Here is a 23,374-nt window from a genome sequence, read left to right as displayed (position 1 = left end):
GCTTCTCTCTATAGCCCCCTGTCCCAGCGTCCCCCCCACCCCCCCACCACCGTGAAATGCCAGGCCTGGGAGTTGAAGCCCTGGGTGGCTCTGTGCTGCCAGAGGGGCCCCTGGAAGGCACTGTGTCCTCTGCACCCTCGTCTCCTGGTCTCCAGAGCAAGACTGGAACAACCCCGGCCCCTGCTGCACCAGGCTCCCTTCTGCACACGTGACCTGTATCCTGTCATCAAGCCCTCACAACTTCCCCTTGAGGTGGGGACCACCACATTGTGCCCATCTGACAGATGAGGAGACTCGGGCCGAGAGGGGTGCCCCTGCCCAGAGCCCCACGGTCAGCGGGGAGCAGAACTGGACCTGCACCCTGGGCCATCTCTGCACCTCCCTGCTGCACATCCCATGGCCGTGTCCCAGGGGTTATGGGACACAAAGCCCACTGAGCCTTTCACCCAGGCCTGACACTTAGTAAGCACTGGACAAACCGTATTTACTGGCTGCGGACCTCCACTATGGTGCCGCCACGCGGGGAGCAGCAAACCTTTTCTTTATTGTGAACATGACACACAGTCCTGGGGACACCTGGGAAGAGCAGGAACCAGGGGGAGCCAGGGATGGGGCCTCCCCAAACCGGACGGTCCCTACTTCCCTTGCCCAGGGCAGGAGCCCAACCTGATTCCCACCCACGGGGTGTAAACACGGCAGCCTTGAGAGTCCCAGAGAAGGCTAAAGAGCAGGGAGGCCCAGGAGGGGGTCCAGCTGGTGAGGGAGGTAGCCTTCCATGCCCCGGGGGGCGGGGGTACATTTGTGAATGGAAACTGAGCCTGGGCTTTGTCCCCCAGCGCCCCAGGGCTCCAGCAGACGTCCAGTGTTAGAAGCGAGGGGGCAGTTAGGGTGGGTGGGCAAGAGGTCGAATGATCCTGTCCTCTGCTGCACTGTATCACAGCATCAGCAGGTGCTGGCCCAGCGGCCCTGGTCCCCCACAGCCGGTGTCTTCCACTGTTCCCTCCCTCCTCCCGGCAGGGATGCTCAGTTCACTGGGGGGCCTCAGCGATGGCCTTCTCCACCCGCAGGTACCAGGGCTGGATGTGAGTGTGACGCATCAGGTCGTCGAAGGCCTCCAGACCCTCCATCACACGCAGCACACCGTACACTGCCTGGGGGAGGGGGGGGCAGGTACAGAGGGGGTGTCCATGCCTGCCCCGCCCTCTGCCCCGTGTGTGCCCTGGGCCCATCACCTCCCCGTTCAGGGAGCCCCGTGACCCACTGACGGGCCAATTTTGCACGCAGGGCCTTGAATGAAGCGTGTGGGTTGGCTGTAGGATTCGGGAAGAGCGGACCCCACCACTCGCTCCAAGACCAGAGCCTTGCAATCAATATATTCTACCCCGGCTGTAGGACTGCTTCAAGGATCGGCACTGAAGTCAGGCCAACAAGACACTGTCCCAGGAACCTTGCTGGGCAGAAGCCTGGAGCACTGGTTTTCCTTAAGCCCTTGACAACCGGTGGAGGCAGATGCCTCTGGGACGGAGGAGCTGTGAGACGTAGGTATTGCCTGCCTGGGCCTCCCCCACCCCAAGGACAGACCCTTTGGTCTGTGCACCCTCTGACACCACCACACTCACCAGATCAGCCAGGTTCGGCCTCTGGCCCCCCATGAAGGGCCGGTCTTTGCCCACAGCTGCCACCCACTTGTTGGCAGCCTCGTAGAGATCCTCACGCACGTCGTCCTGGAGGCGGTGCCTGGGTAGGAACGGGGCAAGTCCATCAGAGGAACTCTGAAACCTGGCCCAGGTGGGGGGAGCGAGAAGGCCCGGGGGCCAAGGCTACTTCGGGGGGTGGAGCGGGACAAGAGACCCAACCATGGAGAGGGAAACAGAGGAAGGTACAAGGCAGAGACCCAGCTCTGGACTCCCAGGCCAGCCCTGCTTGCCCTGGGCTGGGGGAGGCAATCAGGGGTTCTGGGTTTGAGTCTCAGCTTGGCTAACGCTGGGGACTTGGGGAGGGCAGGCCCCCAGGTGCACGCACACACGAGCGCACACACACACATGTGCACCGTCACCTGCTCTTGAGCCGCTTGCTGATGAAGTACATGGCAGCTGCGCCCATGTACTTGGCCATGGCGCCCTCCACAGTCCCGAAATTGCCCTCCTTGACAATGTAGTCAAAGGAGGCCAAGGCTTCGGTCGGCGTGCGGTACACATTGGGGGAGATAAGGTGCACCAGCCAGTCGTCTGCCCACTGCCGCCACTTCATCTCCTCCCTGCGGGCAAGGGGGGACAGAAGGTGGGCCAGGTGGGCTCCCTGAGCCAGGGCCTGGGAGCTGAGGGAGCAGACGCACTATCTCGACAGCCCAGTGTACGGACGGAAGCAGGAGGTCCGCAGGAGAGTCAGTCACGCCCGTGGCTCAGCCCCAGCCCTCGTGGTCTCCCATGCTGCTCCTGGCTCACAGCATCTCGCGCAGCCTGGTCCCCTCTGGGGAAGACCAGCCCCTCCCCACATCCCCAGGGCCGGCCCCGGCCCCACTCACGTCCTGGCCTCCTTCCCACCATACATCCGCTGGGCCTCCTTTTCATCCAGCATGAGCCAGTACTTGTTGCAGAATTCGGTCACCTCCTTGCCCTGGTCGTTCACAGCCTTCATGGGTGGGTAGTAGGTGATGATGTCTTCGAGGGGCTGCCTTTGGGAGATATCCAGAGCCTCACCCTGACTCCCTCTTCCTCCAGGAGACTAAGCCCTCACCTCCTCGGGATGAACATCTACCCCAGCCTGATCCAGCCCCAGGACTGACCCACAAAAGCTTTCCCACCCTCCTGTGGGTGACACAGGAGGTCCTGCAGCAAGAGGGACTTGGGGCAGATACCAGAAGCACTTCCCCAACAGAGGGAGATGCACGGAAGAAGGGGAAGTCTCAGAGTGATGCCCGTGGCCCATCCTGGAAATCTAAGCAGCAGCTCCACCCCACTCCCATGCAGGAACCTAGGGGAGGCCTCCCTGAGACAGGAGACAGGATGAGATGCAGCGCCAGCCTGGGCCTCAGGGGCTCCTTACCCCGACACCAGGTAGGTCTTGAGGGCACTGATGATGACAGAGGAGTCGTTCAGTTGTTGCTGGAGAAGAGGATGGTTTAGATCAAGACTGTGGGGGGCGGGGGGTACTGGCTGACTGGCCACTGGCAGGATCACCAGGGGCTCTTAATCCTGACACCCAAGCACTCTGCAGAAGCTGGTCGGGTGGAACCTGGGCATTGTCTGTCCCTGGAGGTTCACCCCTAAAATCGATGCCCACTGAGCTTTCCCTTCCCCCAGGACCCACTCCCCGCCCTCAGGGAAGCCTGTCCCGAGTCAGGGAGACCCAAATGTGGCTAATGGGGAGGAGAATGTGGGTAGGACCCAGGATCTGAGCCCCGCCCACTCACCCGCTTGGCCTCCTGGGCACTGAGGGGCCGGGAAGACTCAGAAGCTACGTACTAGGAGCCAAGCCCTACACCCTGGAGAGTATGGTTCTCTGTTGATTAATGAAGCAAACCCAGAGGGGCTAAGTGACTGGCCCCAAGTCACACAGCCAGTGAGTGACAGAGCCCCACCTTGAACTCAGACCACCCTGACTTCAGAAGCCACGTTGTTAAGCTCTGTGGTCCTCTGTCTCCCTTAGACTCACGGGTTCATAAGCCCCAGCTGAGGCCCGGAGAGCCCAAGTTCCTTCCAGGGCTGCAGAGCAGGGCCCAACTCAGGACAAGCCTGGACAACGGGGCGGGGAGGGAGCTCCCCAAGGCTCACCAAGCTGTCTCCTTCCTGGGCCAACAGGATGGGCACCTTCCTGTAGGAGGAGAACTTGATCTCGGCCCTGCGCACAGGGTTCACCTCCACCACCTGGTAGGGCAGGGCGTGGAAGTCGAGGAAGGCGCGGACCTTGCTGCAGAAGGGACACGTTTTGTACTGGTACAGAGTCAGCTGCAGGCGGCTGGACAGGGAGAGCTGGATGAGGAGCAGAGGAGGGCGCTTCTGAGGCGTGGTGCCCAGGCCCCGCCCCCAGGTCCAGGCCCCACCCCCAAGCAAAAGTTTCCCAGGAGAGTTTTCTAGGATGACCTGAGAACTTCAGGAGAAATGCGGGATGGGTGACAGGGGGAAAGGGAGGTGAAGGGAGGTGGGCAGCAGGCTCCTGCAGTGGACAGCCAAGCGCCCATCCTGTGGGCTCCCCAGGTAGAAAGTCTGTTCTGTGTAGGAGGAATCTTCTCATCTCTGTCCAACGCTAGACAGACATCTCTCCTCTCCTTCCTGTCCCAAGGGAACTTCAGACACCGCCAGGTGTGCCCCCCCAGATGCAACTGTTTCAACTTGGGAGTGCCCACCCCGACCCCTTCAAGGGGTGTGGAGGCAGAGCCCAGCGTTTCCGAGCGGGGTCTACCTCAAATCTACAAGAGGGGAGCGTTATATCTGGGCCACTGGCCTGCATAGAGCAGGAGCGCCTCACGAGAGCTTGCAGCATATTCATGTATGAAAGCCACAGCTGCAGTACCGCTCCCCCATTGTTCAGAGATGAGAGACTGAGGCTGGGCCATGGAGGTGGGCGGGCAGGCAGACACGGAATTCCACTCCCCATCTACCGTTCCTGTTCCCATGGGTTCAGGAAAGGGGCGCCTGTGGGTGTGTGTGTGTGGGGGGTGCTGGTGCTGTGTACAAAGCATCGCAAGGGCAGCTGGGCCACCACCCGGCTTGGGGGACATACCCTTGTTCCTCCGTGTCTCAGGGCCTGGAGTCTAAGGGTCATCAGTTCCGTAAAAATACTAATAACAGTACTAATAAATACACAACCTCGGGATTTGGAGACAGTGGCAGGGACACGATAAAATGTTTGTAAAGCCATCCACTGTACAAGAGGCTTTCCCTTTTCAGTGATCTCCAAATCTTTCCATCAAAAAGTCTTAAAACACGTTAGAAAAACGACTTTGAAACAACGAGAATTCTAGTCAGCAGGCATCAGTAGCGCCCCATTTCACAGATGAGGACGCTGAGGGCTCGAGGACTTAAAACCAAGTCACTGGTCCAAGGTTAAGAGCGGACGGAGGAGGCGATTCCTGACACCGCCGGTTCCCAGAAGTCCCGAAGTTCGGCGCTGACCCGAACGCCCCTACCCAAGGCTTGGTCCGACCCGGGCTTACCTGCGCGGCTGAGAGGTCGGCACGGAGGTTCTGGGCGCGCAGGTGCCACCGTGCAGTGTGGTACAGCCCCAGGGCTCCTCCCAGGGCCAGCGCCGCCGCCCCTAGGAGCCGTGGGCCCCCCTTGCGGGTGGTGGCAGCGGGGCCCGGGCCTCCCGCCGCCCCGGTTAAGCCGGCCCGGCTCTGCGCGGGAAGTCCCAGCGCGGGACGACCGCCCAGCCTCCAGGTCAGAGCGAGCCCGCCGGGCCACAGCGCCCGCACAGCGTGGGCCATGTTTGCTCCGCCGGCGCAGCGGGAGGGCGCGAGAAACAAAGATGGCCCGGGCTCAGGCTCCTCTTAAAGGAGCAGGTCTCCGGCGCCCTGCAGGTTGCCGGAGTGACAGTGATGCCGAGTGGGGAGGGCCAGCTCTCGTGGGACTGGGCGTGAGTCCTCGGAGCCCAGTTCCACACATCCGTCAGAGCCGAAGAAACACACCTAGGGATGTCTGCTAAATGCCCCGGCTTCTAAAGTGTAGATGTAACTGGTCTCGGTGGTGACCCGGAGACGAACGCAGGAACTCGGCCACGTAGCTCGCCATGTGGCCGTCAGCGTCATCCGTAATACGCACCCAATCGAAAGAGAGTGAACCCTTCAGACTATCAGGGAAAGCGTCACGGCGTCGGGTCCAGGAGAGTCGCAGAAACCGCCCAGCCCGACCCACAATAGGTGGGAATCCTCGAATCGGGCTTTTTCTGCCCTCCCGCACCGCTGCACCGTTTCTTCTGTGGCCCGAACCGTAAAATTTTCCATACACACAGGGGGCCTTAGAAACCACGTGTCTCATATTTGTTTCGCCCACCCGAAGGCGCCGAGTCGCCGACCCGCAGGTGCCCAGCGGCAGGATAGGGCGGAGTGGGGATTCCAAGCCCTCCCGCCCCTCTGTCGGGCTCCTTGGCCCAAACTGAGGGCCCGAGGCTCAACTACCTAGGCTTCTCGGCGGGCAGCCCCGGGATGGCCCCTCCCGGCGGCCGGGAGATGGGTGGGGCTCGAGGAGTGGATGGGGATCTGAAGGCTGGACAGATTGTGGGCGGGGCGATGCGGAGTCTGAAGGCCGGGCGGGCACAAAGCTCCGCTCCCGGGATAAGTCGCAAGAGCTGGGCTGCGACAGGGACCAGGCTCTGAGTGGGGCGGGACGTGGGGCGGAGTCTCACAGCGGGTGGGGGCGGGGCCCGGGCGCGTTCAGTTGTGGCATTCAGCCCAGCTGGTCCCGAGTTCCACCCATCACCTCCACCTTCCGCCCTGTGCCGGCTTTCTGTGCTACAATCGCTGTGTCCCGTCTTCGCGCTGCCCTTGCGGCGCCCGAGCCCACAATGTCGGGCCCCAACGGGGACCTGGGCATGCCGGTGGAGGCGGGCCCGGAAGGCAAGGACGACGGCTTCGAGGAAGCAGGTGACCCAGGGGGGCTGCTGAAACGACTTTGCTTTCTCTGGGGTGTCCTCCTGGGAAGGGGAATCGGGGCCGGGATAGGGACCGGGAAGGAACCGCAGAGCCCTCCCATCCCCCCGCCCCAGGGTGGTTCCGGAGCAGCAAGCGCCCTCCGGGGGTTTGGGACGAGCACCTGCGAGCGGGTCGCTGGAAACCGCAGCCTTCGAGAACTGTGGGCGACAGGCCCCGTTTTACAGATGGGGAAACTGAGGCCGCTTCAGGTCACTCGCCCTTTGGGATTGGGATTTGCTCCAGACACTTCTTTCAGTCCATGTGGAGACGGAGACTCCTAAGGGGCCGGGGCCGGGAGTGGACCGTCTTGGCTTGGCAGGAGGGGCTATCTGGGTGGGCGTGCCGCCCTGCTGAGTCAGCAACCCCAGGCACCTTTGCTGGTGTGGCCTGGAGCCCTGGCGAATGTGACTTGCTTACAAAGCGGCCTGTTGCCTACACAGCACTGCAGGGGGTGGGGGTAGGGGAGGAAGGAGAGAGAACCATCAGCTCCCTTCTCCCCTTCTGCAGCCTCAGTTTCCCCATCTGTAAAATAACAATAATGGTTAGTGTTTCCTGCAATGAGATCTGTCAGAATTAAATGGGGAAATGAATGGGGAGAGTCTGGAGGCTAGTGAGGCTGGGGTGTTTTAGAGACCCCTATTTTTTGCCTACCTGGCAGCTTGCTCCATCTTTGCCAAATACAGAAAGGAAACCCAATAACCCAATCCTCCACCAAAATACTTGGCAAATTCTCACTTTGTCTTCCTGGCCAAGATTGGGCAGGACGTAAGGGCAGGCCCACGTGTCTTGACCTGCCAGCCGATGCTCACTGCCCTGGGTCCCTATACGGCCTCTTCTTTAGTTCTTTCCAGGCAGGAACCTTCTGTCTGTGGCTGAGCTGGATGGATCCCTAGGCCCAAGTCTGAGCAAACCCTAGGGGTAGCTGTGCTGTTCCCTGTTGCTATGGGACATCTGGGGACAGGTGGCCAAGACCCAGGGTTCTCACACGGGAGAGAGGACAGAGCCTCTGTCCAGGCATAGCCCAGATCGTGCCAGCCCAGGAGCCCCATTCTAGGCTGTAGCTTCTGTGACCTCCCATTGGTATGTGACCCTACTAGCCAGTCTCTTGGGCACATGTCCCTCTGAGTCCGTGACCTCACCCTCCTTGTTTTCCTTCACCCTCTCTTATGCAGCCCTGCCTCTTTTTTTTTTTTTTAATAAATGTATTTATTTATTTATTTTTGCTGCATGTGGGTTTTCTCTAGTTGTGGCAAGCAGGGGTTACTCTTCCTTGTGGTGCACAGGCTACTCATTGCAGTGGCTTCTCTTGTTGCAGATCATGGGCTCTAAGTGCGCAGGCTTCAGTAGTTGTGGCTCGCGGGCTTCAGTAGTTGTGGCTCGCAGGCTCTAGACCACAGGCTCAGTAGTTGTGGCACATGGGCTTAGTTGCTCCGCAGCACGTGGGATCTTCCCGGACCAGGGCTCGAACCCATGTCCCCTGCATTGGCAGGCAGATTCTTAACCACTGCGCCACCAGGGAAGCCCCAGCCCTGCCTCTTAAGAATTGGGTTCTTCAGGGTTCATTCTTGGACCCACTAGGCCCCAAACACGTGGCCTCGGCCACCTCTTCCCTACCCTGGTTTCTGTTACCATCTGTGTCGTGAATGCCCAGCCTATGGTTTCAGGTCAACCCTATCCTGGGTTTACAATTGCCTCTGGGTCAGCTGGGATGTCCCACAGGCACCCCACCCTCATCCTGGCAAAATCACCCAATTGACTATCTTTCCCACCTAACCATTTTCACCTTTTCTGCTCCTGCCTCCGTCGTCAAGGGAGAACCCAAGAGTCCTGCCAACCGCTTCACCCTCCATGACTGCCCAGCCCCTGCTCTGCCACTCCTCCTGACCCCAGCACTCACCCCTCTAACACCCCAGTGGGTCCTACCCAAATGTCCCACTGCCCCTTCATCTCACCCAAAACCTACTGAAGAGATGAATCTCAAAATAATTGTGCTGAATGAAAGAGGCCAGGCAATAAAGCGTATGTACTATTTGGTTCCACTTATATACAACTAGAAAATGCAAACTAATTTATGGTGAGAAAGCAGCCTGGGGGTTGCCTGGGAGTGGGGTAGGGGGTGTGTGATGACGAGGAGCAGGAGGGAAGGGGCATGAGGGGTTTTGGGGGGTGATGAGTATGTTCACTGTCTTGATTGTGGTGGTGGTTCCATGGGTATTTATATATGTCATAACAAATTGCGCGAAAACTACGATGAAAGCGGTATGTCAAAAGGACTTCAGAGGGCTTACCTGGTGGCATAGTGATTAAGAATCCGCCTGCCAATGCACAGGTTCGAGCCCTGGTCCGGGAAGATCCCACATGCCGCTGAGCGACGAAGCCCGTGCGCCACAACTACTGAGCCTGCGCTCTAGAGCCCGCGAGCCACAACTACTGTAGCCTGCGAGCCACAACTGCTGAAGCCCGCGCACCTAGAGCCCGTGCTCTGCGACAAGAGAAGCCACCGCGATGAGAAGCCCGTGCACTGCAAAGAAGAGTAGCCCCCCACTCACTGCAACTAGAGAAAGCCTGTGCACAGCAACAAAGACCCAATGTAGCCAAAAATAAAATAAATTAAAAATAAGTAAATGTATATATATAAAACAAAGGACTTCGGAGCTCCAATGGCCAAAGTTGGAACAATTTGATCAACAAAATAAAGTAGTATTGGATTATAACCCAACGTATACAATAAATATCCATGAGCCCATTCTGATATAAATAAATGATTGAATTAATAAGTAAAGGGGGGAGAAGATACAAATCTCTCGTAGAGAAGAATTCCAAATAATTTGTGTAGACATCCTGCCCTCAAGGAGGTGGAGCAAAACTCCCCCCTCCTTAGGTGTGGGCTGTGCAGAGTGACTTTCTTCCCAAGAGGACAGTGTGGGAAGGGGGAAGAAGGGTAACTGCAATGGAGAAACCTGACAGTCACCCCCAGCCAGGTGACCAAGGTCAACATCAACATTGATCAGTCATGTTGACAGTATGTGCCCTCGATAGGACGTGATGCAAAAATGGCACTTGACCTCTGCACTCTTTCTCCCCCAAAACCCATAAGCCCAGTCTAACCATGAGGAAAACACCCGACAAATCCCGAGAGGGACGTTCTGCACAATACCTGAGCAGCGCTTCTCCAGACTGTCAAGGTCATCAGAACCAAGGAAAATCCGAGGAACTGTCAAAGCCGAAAGAAACCTAAAGAAACATGACAATGTATGTATATGTACAGCTGATTCACTTTGTTGTGAAGCAGAAACTAACACACCATTGTAAAACAGTTATACTCCAATAAAGATGTTAAAAAAAAAGTTAGAGAGACATGACAACTAAATGTAATGTGGGATCTTGGAACAGGAAAAAGGGCATTATGTACAAACCAAGGAAGTCTGAATAAAGCATGGACTTTGGTTAGTAAAGTATCATTGATGGTTTGTTAATTGTAACAAATGTATCAAACTAAGATGTTAATAATACAGGAAACTGAGTGCAGGGTATATGGGAGCTCTTTTCACAATTATTCTGTAACTAAAACTATTTTAAAATTAAAAGTTTATTTTTAAAGATTTGTCAGATTGTGTACTCTGAACATGCTTAGTTTATGTTGCTCGTCTGGTATTTGTGGGAAGATTTGTTAATGATTGATTCGATTTCTGTCGTGGCTATAGGGCAGCTCAGATTGAATCCCTTTGGGTAAATTACAATTTACTGGGAAATTTCCCATTTCATTACCTGTAACATTTACCTATCCATTTAATGTCTATGGAATCTATAGTTATATCCTTCTTTTACTTCTGTTTATTTGTGCCTTATATCTTTCTGTTTTGAGAAATTTTTCTAAATTTCTATCTAAATTATAAGTCTTTTCCAAGAGTCAACTTTTGGCTTTGATATTTCTATTGTGTCTTTCTAATTCATTAATTTCTTCTCTTAACTTCATTTTCTACTTCCTTCTGTTTTCTTTGAATTTATTCTGTGGTTTCTTTTATAAATTTATATTTTGGACGCCTTGCTCATGACTCTGCAGGCTTTCTAGTTATTCTAAAACACGCCCTCAAAGCCATGCACGTCCCTTGTTTATTGTGAGCACAGCAGGGCGTTAAGAGTCTATTTCACGCTAGATCTGGTTGTCTGGTGGAGGGAGGGCCCTTCAGAGTTTCTAGACTGCTGTTCACCAGGATTGCTTTTCACATGAGTCCTCCCCAAGGTGTACTCCCCAAGGTCCACTCAGGCCACAGGAAGACTGGGCACCCCTCCGTGCCTACCCTTCAGAGCAACAGCCCTATCTTCCCGATAGCCTCCCTTTCTCTCCTCGCCAGCAGGGGCCAATCTTGACCATCCCTCGCCTTTTGACTTCTCTTGGCAGTAGTCTGACTCCAGTCCACAAGCTCCAAGACCAGAAGTCAGCCCTCCACCTTCCACATCGATTCTCCAAAATAGCCTCACTGGGCAGGAGCTGGAGGAAGCAACTCCCTGCTCCTAGTGGGGATAATTAAGAGGTAAAAAGGGCAGGGCTCTGATCACGGAAGGGAGGGACCCTGCGGCCCTGGAATACCGGCAAGGCCCTCTGGACGGGCCTCTCCCCCCTCTCCCACCTAATACAGCACACACTCGGAGGAAACACTTGGTGTGCACTGGGAACCTGTGAGAACCTTCAGCCATGTAGGAAGGGGAACATTGGAAGGGAGGATGAAGAGCAGACAGTGGGAGAAGGGCAAGGCTTCCACGCGCCAGCTGTGCAAACTAGAGGCCCTAGCATAGTTTTAATAGTCCAGGAGGCCTAAAAGATCCTTTAGTAACTCTTTAGGAGAGGGAAATGATGGGAAATCTGTCAGTGTATGGTTTCACTCTGTGAAAGTGGACAGAATATTTGGGATGTTTTCTTAGCCCAGTCTTTCAGGAAGGCTCTGAACAAGTGAAATCAATTTTCTTTTCAGAAAGCTAAACTTTAAAAAAAACTAAACTTTTTTTTTTAAAGGTTGACCAGGAATGAAGATTATCTAGGAGATTTAGAAACATGACACTTCTAGGAAGATGGGGGATTAGGAATGGATAGGAAATGTGGCAATTTAGGGACAAAAAGAGCAAGCTTAGAAGTTTAGGATTTAGGAGTCAGTAGCTGTGGCTCACGGGCTCTAGAGCGCAGGCTCAGTAGTTGTGGTGCACGGGCTTAGTTGCTCCATGGCATGTGGGATCTTCCCGGACCAGGGATCGAACCCGTGTACCCACACTGGCAGATGGATTCTTAACCACTGCGCCACCAGGGAAGTCCCAACAACAGAAATTTAATTCTTACAGTTTTAGAGTCTGTGAAGTCCAAGATTAAGGCACTAGAAGATTCGGTGTCTGGTGGGGGCCCATTTCCGCCCATTTCCTGGTTCACAGACAGCCGTCTTCTCACAGGGTCTGCACATGGTGGAAGGGGCGAGGAGCTCTCTGGGGTCACTTATAAGGACACTAATCCCATTCACGAGGGCTCCACTCTCATGACCTAATTACCTCCCAAAGGCGCCCCTCCTAATACCATTGCATTGTGGGTTAGGATTTCAACATGAATTCTGGGGGGACACAAACATTCAGTTCGTAGCAGTATCCCAGGACAGGGGGCCCCAGAGGTATGGGTAGAGACCAAGGAGCCATGGGTCCCTCAATCCTGGCAGACCCAGGTTGGCTCCTAGGGAGAGCACTCGGGCTGCACTGACCCTGGGGGAGGCCAGTGTCCATCTGAGGGTTGAGGGACTCTGGGCCCAGAGGGAGCACCTATACCTATGCCCTGCGTCCTCAGCCTGCCTGTCACACCTCTGTAGAGGGTTCGCACCCCTGAGGTGATTCTGAGAGTCATGAGAAGAGGGAAGGGGGTGGTCCTCCCTCCAGCCCAAGGTCCCCAGAAACTCACACCTGCCCCCGGCCCCTGCCTTGTCCCCCTGAGAATTGGGCTACAGAGGGGCAGTGGCCAGGCCAAGGCTTCAATGGGTGTTCTCAGAGTTTTACTCCCCTCTGCTCCCTGCACCAGGCTCCCGGGCCCTCGCCCCACTGTCCACTGGCCCAGGTCGGCCCCTTCTCCTTATGAAAATGGACACACTGCCCCTTTGGAGCCTGACCTTGTCCCCACTGTCACAGTCTTGGTCGTGGCAGGACGGGTGCAGAGCAGGAAGGAGCAGGTCTTGCTGAGTGTCAGGGCCACATACCAGGCAGAGGCCTATGGACACAGCTACCCCTGCCCAACTCCCCCGGAGCCCAGCATCCACCCACCGCCGGCTGGATGCCTGGTGCCCCCTGCAGACCCTGCTCAGAGCAGTGGCCTCCAGTCCCCTGGACCCCTTGTAATCATCACAGGCCCTCTTGCCTGCATGGGAGTCCAAGCCCTGGAGTGAAAGGCAGGAGCACCCATCTAAGGGGCATGCATGCATGGGCCGGGCACCCAAGGACCAGAAGCAGGACAAGGGCCTGGCCCCAGACCTCATGCTGCTGCTGCCCGGTAGACCCTAAGGATTTCCCCAGAGGGAGGAATCCAGTGGGTGTCTTGTGGGGGGTGTCAGAAGCAGCTGCCTTTCCTTTTCTCTTTTATTCTTTTTTAAAATTAATTTATTAATTCATTTATTTATTGGCTGCGTTGGGTCTTCTTTGCTGTGCGTGGGCTTTCTCCAGTTGCGGCGAGCGGGGGCTACTCTTCATTGCGGTGCACGGGCTTCTCATTTCGGTGGCTTCTCTTGTTGTGGAGCACGGGCTCGAGGCACGCGGGCTGCAGCAGTTGTGACACGCGGGCTCAGTAGTTGTGGCGCACGGGCTTAGTTGCTCCGCGGCATGTGGGACATTCCCGGACTAGGGCTCGAACCCATGTCCCCTGCATTGGCAGGCGGATTCTTAACCACTGCGCCACCAGGGAAGTCCGCGGCTGCCTTTCTAAGCTTTGCCACAGGTAGGCTTTCTGGTAGGTGGAAAGGGCGGGAATCAGGAGATCCTCGAGTGACCCCTGGCTGAGAGCTGAGCGATGGGGGTTGGAAAGCTGCTTCTGGAAACCTAAGACTCAAGCCAAATCTCTGGAGGAGCAGGCACCTCACACTGAACAGTCCTTCGTTCTTCTGGGTGTTTGGACCCGCAGTGGCCAAGGAGGGCCTATCTGTGGACCCCAAGAGTTGCTGTCGCCACAGCTGGCCTCCTGGGGGCACCTTGCCTGTAGGCTGCTCCCAGGTGTCGCCCTGGCCCCCAGGAGCCTAGTCGCCCCTGCCCCGGGGACCTCCTGCTCAGCCCTTCAAGCAGGGGAGAGAGGGGTGCTTTTGCCCCAAACATCCCAGGCTGGGCTGAACACTGCTCCCAAGCTTCCAGAAACAAGTCCAGGTGGTTAGAGTGGATTCCTGAGATGCAAAAGCTGTCAGAGAGCATTTGACTGCCTTCCTGATTGGATTAGACTGGGGATGAGGCCTGGGTCCTTCCATGGGAGTCAGGCCACTGCAGTGCCTGGGGAGCTTCTCCTCTGGGGCCCGTGGAGGGGGAGAGCACCTGCCAGAACAGATTCAGAGCAGCCACCGTTCTCCTGGCTTCTTGCCACAGAGAGCCACGTGTGGATGGTTTCTAAGTTCCTGCCGTTGCTAAAGAGACCCAGAGCAGGACTTGGAAAGTCCAGCCCTGGCTTCTCCCAAGAGGGGCCTGGCCCCAAGACTCCTGTGTGGCTTGTTGCGGCCTGTGGCTTGTTGTGGCCTCACTCAGGACGTCTGCAGCTCCTAGAGAGACAGCGGGGAAAGCCGGCAGGGGTGGCCTGTAAGACCAGCCCAGGGGCCACAGTGGAAACAAAGAGAGGGGCCAAGGGGAGTCAAACAAGCACCTGGGGTGCCCCACATGGCGCCACGAGTGCAGTGCAGAACTTTCTGAAGCCCTGGAGTCCAGGAACTGCTCCCAGCTCTGGGCAGTGTGAACCCGCAAGTGTCTTCCTTGGCCGGGGGCCCAGGCCCAGTGGGAGGGGGCTGGGCAAGGAACGAGGCCTCCAGGGTCCTGTCCTTGGAGTCGGCCCAAGTCTAGACAGGAGGTCTACACCACGGTCCTCACCCAGCCCTCCCAGTACCTAGTTCTGCAGCGTGTGCGAGGTGGGTGTGTGTGTTGAGCTGACCCTTCCCTGAAGCCCAGCTGGACTCTGAAGAGGGTGGGCAGAGCTTTTCACCTTTATCCGCAGCCCACCCTGCAGGACCCTTTCCCTTCCTAAGGCAGACAGCTGCAAGCACCCTCGGCTGATCTCCTGCCGCCCAGCTCCACACAGCCCCAAACCCACCTCTTGTTGGCTGGGATTGGCCTGAACTCTGCTCCAGCCGAGGCCAGGACCATCCTTGGACCCCCACGAGGTATGGCTGGGACACGGCACACTGCTGAGACTCAAATCCCTGGACAGGCCTCGTCCCCTTCACTCCTCCCTCGGCTCCTGGACCAGACCAATCTCCAGGGCTGGGCTAGGAGAGAAGGCAGAAGGCAACCAGCTGAGGAAGGGGTGATGAGATGGCTGTCACCAGGTGTGTCAGCTGAGGCCAAGACCACACGGAGATAAGGACAGAGAGATAGACAAGGCCAGTGGGTCTGAGACAGGCCTGGAGCCAGCACAGAGAGAATGGGCCCTGCGTGGGTGTGATCAGAAACTCAGAGGTGACGTCCTGTAGAGACCCCCCCACGTGTGCACCAGCTGCGTGGCCTCGCAGGATCTGCCTGCAGCTCTCTTTACAGACGGGGAGACTGATGGAGTGTGTGTGGGGGGGTGGACAGAGATTTGCAAGCACCCGGAGGCATCAGGACTCCAACAGGGGCCCCTGAGCTGGGCAGCTGGGCCGTCTCCCCTCCTGCACCTGGCCCTGGTTTTCACATGCTGCAGACCTGGCCCAAACACCCGTCCCCAATTCATACCAGGGGAGCACTGGCCACCCTGACTTTTTTATTTTATTTTATTTTATTTTTATTTTACTATTTTATTTAATTTTATTTTTGGCCACACTGAGCGGCTTGCCGGGATCTTACTTCCCGGACCAGGGATCGAACCTGGGCCCACAGCAGTGAAAGCGCCAAGTCTTAACCACTGGACCGCCAGGGAATTCCCTCACCCTGACTTTCTATTTTTTTTGAGATCGCTCAACGTGAGCAAAAATGTGAACGGGTCTTCATATTTATTGCTCATCAACATCAATGGGAAATGTTAAAACACAGAAGAGAACAGGCCACTCCTCCTTCTATCTCATTCAGTTAGTGTTTTTCTTAGGACCTATTCCTTTTTGTTTTTCAGAGTAATCCTGACTTTCTTTTTTTTTTTTTGGTTGTACTGGGTCTTCGTTGCTGTGCACGGGCTTTCTCTAGTTGCGGCGAGTAGGGGCTACTTTTCGTTGCCGTGCGCATGTTTCTCATTGCGGTGACTTCTCTTGTTGCGGAGCACAGGCTCTAGGTGCGTGGGCTTCAGTAGTTGTGGCACGCGGGCTCAGTAGTTGTGGCTCACGGGTTCTAGAGCGCAGGCTCAGTAGTTGTGGCGCACAGGCTTAGTTGCTCCGCGGCATGTGGGATCTTCCCAGACCAGGGCTCGAACCCGTGTCCCCTGCATTGGCAGGCGGATTCTTAACCACTGTGCCACCAGGGAAGTCCCAACCCTGACTTTTAGAATCTAGAATATTCCCTGCAGTGGCTCCTTGGTGATCCAGTGTACTGTCCCTCTCCTACTTAAAATTCTTTGAGCCTCCATCCATGAGTTTCCCCAACGTCTAGGAGTCATCACAGACTCGAGGGTACCTTTTAAGGTCAAAGAGAATAGCAGGGGTAGAGGCCCTGGGGCTGCGAGCACGGATGAAAGGGGTGGGGTGGGGGTGGCCACGGGTGCCTGCAGAGGGCCCGGCCTTCGGTGGCAACATCCCTGAAGAGGCTTTGCTCATCTCTACTTCCTGTGCTTTCATCACCCGGAAAGGCCGGCAGGTCAGGGCCTGAGAGGGCAGGGGTCCTGTGGGGGCCTCTCTGCCTCAGGATGCATCCTACCCACCAGCTCAGGACCCCTCCAAAGCCCCTCCCCTCAGGGCTCGGCACCCCAGAGCCTAGGCTGGGGAAGCTGATTCCCAAGCAGCAGGCAGGCAGAGCCATTGAGGTCCCCGTCAGTCTCATGCGAGGCCAGTGGATCCTCAGTTCAGCCACAGATCAGGCATCCAGACAGCCTTGGCCCTCGTGGTAAGCTATCTGGGAGACATTGCCCAGGGCCTGGGACCCACCATTGCCTCCCAAGGACGGCCAGGCCCCCAGTGAGGAAACTGCTCCCCTCCAAGGACAAAGCTGGGATCAGCCATGGCAGGGACAATTCTGGGGTCCCACGTCCAGGGCACTGGGCTCCAAGGCTGTGGCCAGAGACAGCAGCTGGCCTCAAGGACCTCTCAAAGACAAGTCCAAGTCCCTGCATTCCCTGTGCCCCAAAGCACTTGGTGTCCAGAGCAGCTGGGTGGATAGCCCACCTTCAGGCCCCAGCCCCCAGCACCCCTCACCCGGCACAGACGCATGCCCCATGCTGCCCCCCACAAGCATGGCGCTGGGACCGCAACACCTGCTCTCTGCTTTGCCAAGGGTCCACGTGTGGGGCTCTAATGCCCAGCTTGGGGTTTCATCCCCTGGGCCCACAGCAGGGACCAAGTCCTTTAGGGGTTGGCTAAGGTCCGAGGCATGGAGGAGGGGAGGGGCTCTTCCTTCAGCCTCTGGCCTGGTGTGCGGCCCCCGGGAGGCCCAGGATCTGGGCTCCGAGAGCTCAGGGCACACACCACACTCTCCGTCCTTCCTGGTCAGAAATGTTCACTCTCAGCTGCCCTACCCTTCCCTGTCCCTTCTGAGAACCAGGCCACAGCACATAGGCTGCCAGGGTAAGCAATGGTCTGTGTTCCTCGGATGTGGGAAGGGGGTCTCACCACACATACCCACCCTGGGCTGGGGCTGAGCAGGGGCCCCTGAAAGTCAGAGATGACAGCTTGTCCTGATCGGGGACCACCGACCACATACAGAGCCAACCAGAATGAAGGGAAGGGGCACAGAGAGAGTGGAGGGAGCCCTTGTGCCTGCCAGACGTGCAGAGCTCTGGGCAGTGTCCGCTCCCCACCTTCTGCCCCTGGTCTTGCACAATCCTGGCCAGCGGGGAAAGGGGCAGAAATCTTGCCAGGTGTTTCAGCAAGAGTGCTGGCAAATGCCTCAGCCTTCCCGGATATGGCAAAATATGAATGACTCCACCCTGGGAGGGGCTATGAGGCAGGTGGACCATAAATAGGGTTGCCCAGGCAGCCTCCGCACTCACTTCCCCCCTCAGCCGCTGTAGGGAACGCCAGCCAGCTCAGCCCTGAAGCCATGCCCCTAGGTCTCCTGTGGCTGGGCCTCAGCCTGCTGGGGGCCCTGCACACCCAAGCCCAGGATTCTACCCCCAACCTGATCCCAGCCCCACCTCTGTTCAGGGTCCCGCTGCAGCCCAACTTCCAGCCTGACCAGGTAAGGGCCCTGGAGGGAGAGCTGCAGGGGTGCCCAGGGAAGAGTGCAGGCAGAGGGGAAGAGAGGTGAAGAGTCCTAGCAGACAGGTAAAGGCAGGACGCCCAGGCTTCAGCTTAGCCTGCCCTGGCTCCCCCGATAGAAGCCACGCTCCATTGTCCCACACCGACCCCGACCTTGCTGACAAGAGGATCACCTGGGCAGACCTTCCCAGGTCCAGTCTCTCTCCCATAATTGCTGTAGTCCATGCGTGGTGGGGACACCTTTAGTCCCTCTGCGTGAGGAGGAAACTGAGGCACAGGGAGGCCAGCTGGCCACCCTGCCCAGGGTCGCCCCCTCCCTGCCATCCTCGGGGCTCCCTCCTGGCCTGGCTGCCTCCGGCTCCCACTGGCTTCATCAGTGCAGGAACTGAATGCCCAGTCCCAGGCTCTGCTGCTTAGTTACTGGTTCAGGGCCTGGTTCAGGGCCTGGTTCAGGGCAGGGGCCCTAGGGTTGTCCGTGGGCTCTGCCTATTACAGCCCCCTGTAGTTCCAGGGGAAGTGGTACATCGTAGGCTTGGCAGGGAATGCATTTAAGAAGGAAAAACAAGGCCAGTTTAAGATGTACGCCACCACCTACGAGCTGAAAGAAGACCGCAGCTACAATGTCACCTCCGCCCTGCTCAGGTGAGAGCTGCCACGTCCTTGGGGAAAGTGGGGGAGACCTGAGGGGCTGCTTGAGGGTCTAGCGGCAGACTGAGTCACAGTCAAGGGCTGACCGAAGGCGAGAGACAGTCATTCATCCTTCTCAGCACCGGATTCAGGTATTTGTTCATTTCTTCCTTCATTAGATCAGCATTTATTGGTCCCTTCAGAGCAGACACACAGAGGGTGCTGGGGATGACACAGTCATTCAGAAAACAAGACAGAGACAGCCTGGAACACCCCCCCCCCCCCCGCCGCCACCACCCAGGGCTTCATCAAGGGCTTACGGGGAGGTAGCCTCTGGAACTGGGCCTTGAACGAGCCACCTGCCTCAGAAGGAGGCATGAGGCGTCCACGGCAGGGGCTGGTGACCCTGAGTCAGAGAGAAGCACTCCTTCAGGAAGCAGCCATCGTACAGCTGTTCTGAGCAGCAGCTGAGTGGCTTGGCAGGGGGGCAGCCCTCACACTGCCAGGGGCCTCAGGCACCAGCACAGAAGCCATCTGGTGAGGAGTGGGTCTGAGCAGGGTCCCTCTGGGGGTGGTGGAGAGAGAAATGGTAAGGTGCCAAGGGTCGCCCAGCCCCTGTGAGTCTCTGGCTCTGGCACCCAGGGGGATTGAGGCTGGAGCATCTGTGGAACAAGAAGCAGAGGATGGGTTTGGGGAGATCAGCTCTGGAATACCAGGAGACAGGGTGGGACTCAGGTCAGGGTTGGCCCAGGAGCTAGAGGAGTCCTTGGCAGGGAGCAGACTGGAACCTTGGAGGGCGAATCCCCCAGGAGAGGTTACAGACAGGGAAGCAGCAGAGGGTAGATAGGAGCAGGGATAAATGCCTGGGGTTGGGGGTAGGGGGACAGTGTGTAGGGAAGACCACCGAGGGGAGACAGCCCTAAAGAGGAAAGGACAGTGGGTGCTGGAGGGAGGGTCTGAGCAGGGTCAGATGTCCCAGGGCAGACCAGGCAGTGACAGACAGGGGTAGGCTTAGAGGGGAAGACGCAGGCCCATCTCAGCTGGGTGGGGTAGGGACCGCCTGCTGTGGTGGGGATGGACTGTCTTGGGCTGGGCCAGGCCAGGGGCATCAGAGTCCCACCCCCTCCAGCTACAGCCCTGGCCCCCACCTCGTCCAGCCCAAGGAGTCCAAGCCTGTGTCCACTCCGGTCTCACTCACCCATCTCTCCCTCCCACAGGGACGAGCGCTGTGACCACTGGATCAGAACTTTTGTCCCAAGTTCCCGGCCCGGCCAGTTCACCCTGGGCAATATTAAGGGTGAGTCCTGAATGAGGCGGGCCCTGGGGTTGGGCTTCTGGGGGGGCAGGGTCCTCCAGGAAGGGGCACAGACCTCCCTGCCCGTCCACACAGATGCTGTTCTGTGGGAGAAGCCCTGCAGATGGGCCGGGGAGAAAGGAACGGCTCCCTCCTCCCAGCCTGGGCAGGCTGACCCCTCGCCGTCCTCCCCACAGGCTTCCCCGGGGTGCAGAGCTATACCGTGCGAGTGGCGACTACCAACTACAACCAGTTTGCCATAGTGTACTTCAGGAAGGTTTACAAGAACCAGGAGTACTTCAAGACCACCCTCTACGGTGGGTCTCCCCCACTGCCTCGGGGACCCGGCTCCTGGTCACACTGTCAGGGGAGAGGCCCACGCCAACCCAGCCCCCCAAGGTCCTCTCCAGTGTCAGCTTGCAGTCCCTGTGGGCAGCCAGGGAGGGAGGTCCTTCTGCAGACCCTCCATGAGGAAGGGATCAGAGGCCTTGTTCACGCATTCAACGATATTTATGGAGTATTTGCCGGCCACTCACTGGCCATCTGGCCACAGGGAGGACCAAGGAGCTGACCCCTCAACTGAAGGAGAACTTCATCCACTTCGCCAAATCCCTGGGCCTCACCGATGAGTACATCCTCTTCCCTGTTCCAATCGGTAATGGCCAGCTGGGGAGAGGAAAAGGGCACGTGGGGACTACTCAGGCCTGATGCTGCCCCACCAGGGAAAGGGGGGGAGGAGGGGCTCGGTCCTTTACTCCAGTCACTGGAGCCCCTGGGAGCCACTTTGGGTTCAGGAAGACCCTGCCCCACCCAAGGATCTGTGGGGCACCCGGGGATCTGGGCCCCAAGGGTTCTTCCCTGACAGATGAGAATTTCAGGCCCAGGTCCAAATTCCCCCAGTCTCCCTGCCCCAGGCCACTCCCCCGACACCCCAGGCCCTACCATCCTAGACCACTTCCTCCTCACACCCCCTTGTCCGGGGCCTCTTTCCCCCTCGCCTTGAGGCCGGCTCACCACTGACTTGAAAAGTGCCGTTGTCTTCAGGTGGCCTGGACTGGGCAGGGGGCTCCAGCTAGGCCACTCAGGGAGCCACTGGCTCCCCAAAGCTGAAGGGCTGCCAGGGTCAGCAGGTAAACATGCAGGAGGCCCGGGTGCCCGAGCAGATGTGTGGCTGGGCCTCACCTGCCTCCTCTGCAGAACGGGAGTCCCCCAGGTCTGCTCGTCCTCAGGCCCCTCTCCCAATCCCCTGCCCCAGCCCCCCAGCCCTGAAGGGAACCCCCAGATATGCCTTTGCTGGGCCAGGCTGGGGCCTGAGGTGCCCAGGGGCAGTGCAGGGGTCCCAGTGGGCAGGGGTCATACACACACACACCTGCCCATTCTGACAGACTCTCTCCCCCACAGACAAGTGCATCGATGACCAGTGAGGGTGCAGTGAGTATGGCTGGGGAGGGGGCTGATGGGAGCCAGGGTGCAGGCCTGCCTTTGCCCCCCCCTGCCCAGGACTGCTGTTGTCTCTACTTCCCCGTCTCCCTCTCAGGTGCCTCCTGTCTCTCTGCTCCCATCGCCCTCCTGTCAGCCTTTGCCCGGCTGGGTGCCCAGCTGTCCCCACCAGCCCAGACACCGGTGACAGGAGAGAGTCCAGAGACCCTTCTCATGGCACTGCCCACCAGCTGCTCTCCGAAGCCCCACCTTGCCTGCTAAATAAACACATGCCCCGGTCCCCAATCTGTGCTCCTTGACCCCTGGGCCACCTGGGAGGAGGACAGGCAAAGGATGGGCTCACATTAGCATCACTCCTGGACCCCCCTGTGGTCCTCAGCAAGTGATGGCGGCCACAGAACCCATGGCCAGCTATGGCTAGACACTTCCTAGCTCTCCACCCACCCCCACCCCACCCCCAGGCCCGTCCCTGCCTTTGAGGGATGCCTGGTCCAACAGAAACACTGATGGGGCCACACCTCATTCCCACACTCGATCACCTGCAGTGGGTGCCACAGCAGAGGCCCAGCCAGGGCCAGGGAGCTGGATGGGGGCTGCGAGGGCTGAGGTGCTGTCACCCCCAACTCACCAGGACTCCTGTGGATGCTGGAAGACAGCAGCCAGGGCAGGAGGGGGGCACAGTGGGTGGGGCAGAGGCATGCCCAGCTTGAGGGTCGCCAGGGGTGGTCCCCTGCCCCTAGGGGGTGGCAGTGTCCATGCTGACCCCATTCAGCATCTCGTCCTCACCCACACCTCTCCTCTATGATGACCTCCAGACCACCAGGGGCAGAGCCGGGGATGGCAGGGAGGGGAATACGCTGCCAGGAATTCAGATTCCAGGAGACTCGAGGGCTCCAGACCTGTACCCTCCGCTTGGCTGGGCCCAGCAAGCCCTTGTTCACCCACAGGCCGCAGCTGGAGCCCCTCCCTGTCTGCACCACACACAGGAACCCCCTGCCTGGCCTCTTCTTCCGTTGCAAGGTTAGAGGTCAGAGAGGGTGGGGTTCTGAAGAAACCCAGGCTTCTCCACCCACAAACTTGCACACCTACCCCTTCACCCTCGGCTGGGGGAAGGGGAGATACTGGAGCTGTGATAATCCTGGATAATCTCTCTATCTCAAAGTCTCAGTGTAAGCAAGTCTGCAAAGGCCCCTTTCCCAAATAAGGCACCATTCACTGGTCCCAAGCACTAGGACCCAGATCTCTTCGGGGACTGTTACTGAGCCTCTTCCACACGGGGCTTGCAGAGGGGGTGATGGCAGTTCACCATCACCATCACTTGTGAGATGAGGGGTGAGAGGCAAACAGCGATGCCAGAGGCGGGGCAGCACCAAAGCACGCCCCCTCCCCCCATCAGGGCTGGCTGGGGTAGTGGCTGTTTTGTCCTGTGGTCTGCTATGTGGACCTTGACCACAGGAGTGGGGTGGGCAGAGTCCAGGTTCGCTTTGGCTTCCGGGAGCAGAGAAGGGGCCAGCCAGGTAGGGGCCTCACCACATGTGCCACCCAGCTCTCCATCCTCCCACCCTCACTCAGCCACTTGGGGGATGAGGCTTTGGCCGGGCTCTCCTCTCCTTTCCTCCCGCCTGCCTCCCTCTGGCCACACCGCTAGCCCCAGGCCCCGGGCACACACTCAGGCCCAGGATAAAGGCCACTCCTTGAATGCCATGGTGGGGTCCTGCTGGGGGCTGTGCAGCGTCCTGCGGACCCTGCCCAGTTCTCCGTGGAGTCTGACTTTCAACCGGATAAGCTAAGTGACTCCCCTGCCTGGTCCCCACAATGGGACAGGCACCTCGGGGTCAGCGAGGGGGTACTCTCTGGGGCTGC

General features: G+C 58.1%; 2 protein-coding genes across 4 annotated transcripts; one reads left to right on the top strand and one right to left on the bottom strand.

The window, feature by feature from the left end:
* Nucleotides 1-389: 389 nt before the first annotated feature.
* PTGES2 (prostaglandin E synthase 2) lies at nucleotides 390-5,425 on the bottom strand (the record flags this gene model as incomplete). Of its 2 annotated transcripts, XM_082843632.1 has the most annotated exons (7): nucleotides 390-1,151; nucleotides 1,620-1,737; nucleotides 2,057-2,257; nucleotides 2,525-2,674; nucleotides 3,046-3,104; nucleotides 3,774-3,971; nucleotides 5,156-5,425. In XM_082843632.1, the coding sequence occupies 7 exons, from the start codon at nucleotides 5,423-5,425 to the stop codon at nucleotides 1,029-1,031; spliced, it is 1,119 nt and encodes a 372-aa protein (XP_082699758.1). The 2 variants fall into 2 exon arrangements, with proteins under 2 accessions (XP_082699758.1, XP_082699757.1); XM_082843631.1 differs by lacking the exon at nucleotides 390-1,151 and having other exon boundaries at nucleotides 1,482-1,737.
* A 12,503-nt stretch (nucleotides 5,426-17,928) lies between these two features.
* On the top strand, nucleotides 17,929-21,785 carry LCN2 (lipocalin 2). 2 transcript variants are annotated; one of them, XM_082843000.1, is made up of 7 exons: nucleotides 17,930-18,130; nucleotides 18,656-18,792; nucleotides 19,995-20,074; nucleotides 20,269-20,388; nucleotides 20,625-20,726; nucleotides 21,473-21,502; nucleotides 21,609-21,785. In XM_082843000.1, the coding sequence occupies exons 1-6, from the start codon at nucleotides 17,993-17,995 to the stop codon at nucleotides 21,493-21,495; spliced, it is 600 nt and encodes a 199-aa protein (XP_082699126.1). In that variant the 5' UTR covers nucleotides 17,930-17,992; the 3' UTR covers nucleotides 21,496-21,502; nucleotides 21,609-21,785. The 2 variants fall into 2 exon arrangements, with proteins under 2 accessions (XP_082699127.1, XP_082699126.1); XM_082843001.1 differs by lacking the exon at nucleotides 20,625-20,726 and having other exon boundaries at nucleotides 17,929-18,130.
* The last annotated feature ends 1,589 nt before the right edge of the window (nucleotides 21,786-23,374 follow it).

This window comes from Leucopleurus acutus (assembly GCF_964270905.1).
Source record: "Leucopleurus acutus genome assembly, chromosome: 7".
Taxonomy (NCBI): Eukaryota; Metazoa; Chordata; class Mammalia; order Artiodactyla; family Delphinidae; genus Leucopleurus; species Leucopleurus acutus.
This window is presented reverse-complemented; position numbering and strand designations above follow the sequence as displayed.

Excerpts from the sequence above, each read along its gene's own strand:
- LCN2 (XM_082843000.1), top strand. The coding sequence starts at position 17,993 with ATGCCCCTAGGTCTCCTGTGGCTGGGCCTCAGCCTGCTGGGGGCCCTG. Across the intron at positions 18,131-18,655 it reads CCAACTTCCAGCCTGACCAG|TTCCAGGGGAAGTGGTACAT; the intron begins GTAAGGGCCCTG and ends AGCCCCCTGTAG. Across the intron at positions 20,389-20,624 it reads CTTCAAGACCACCCTCTACG|GGAGGACCAAGGAGCTGACC; the intron begins GTGGGTCTCCCC and ends ATCTGGCCACAG.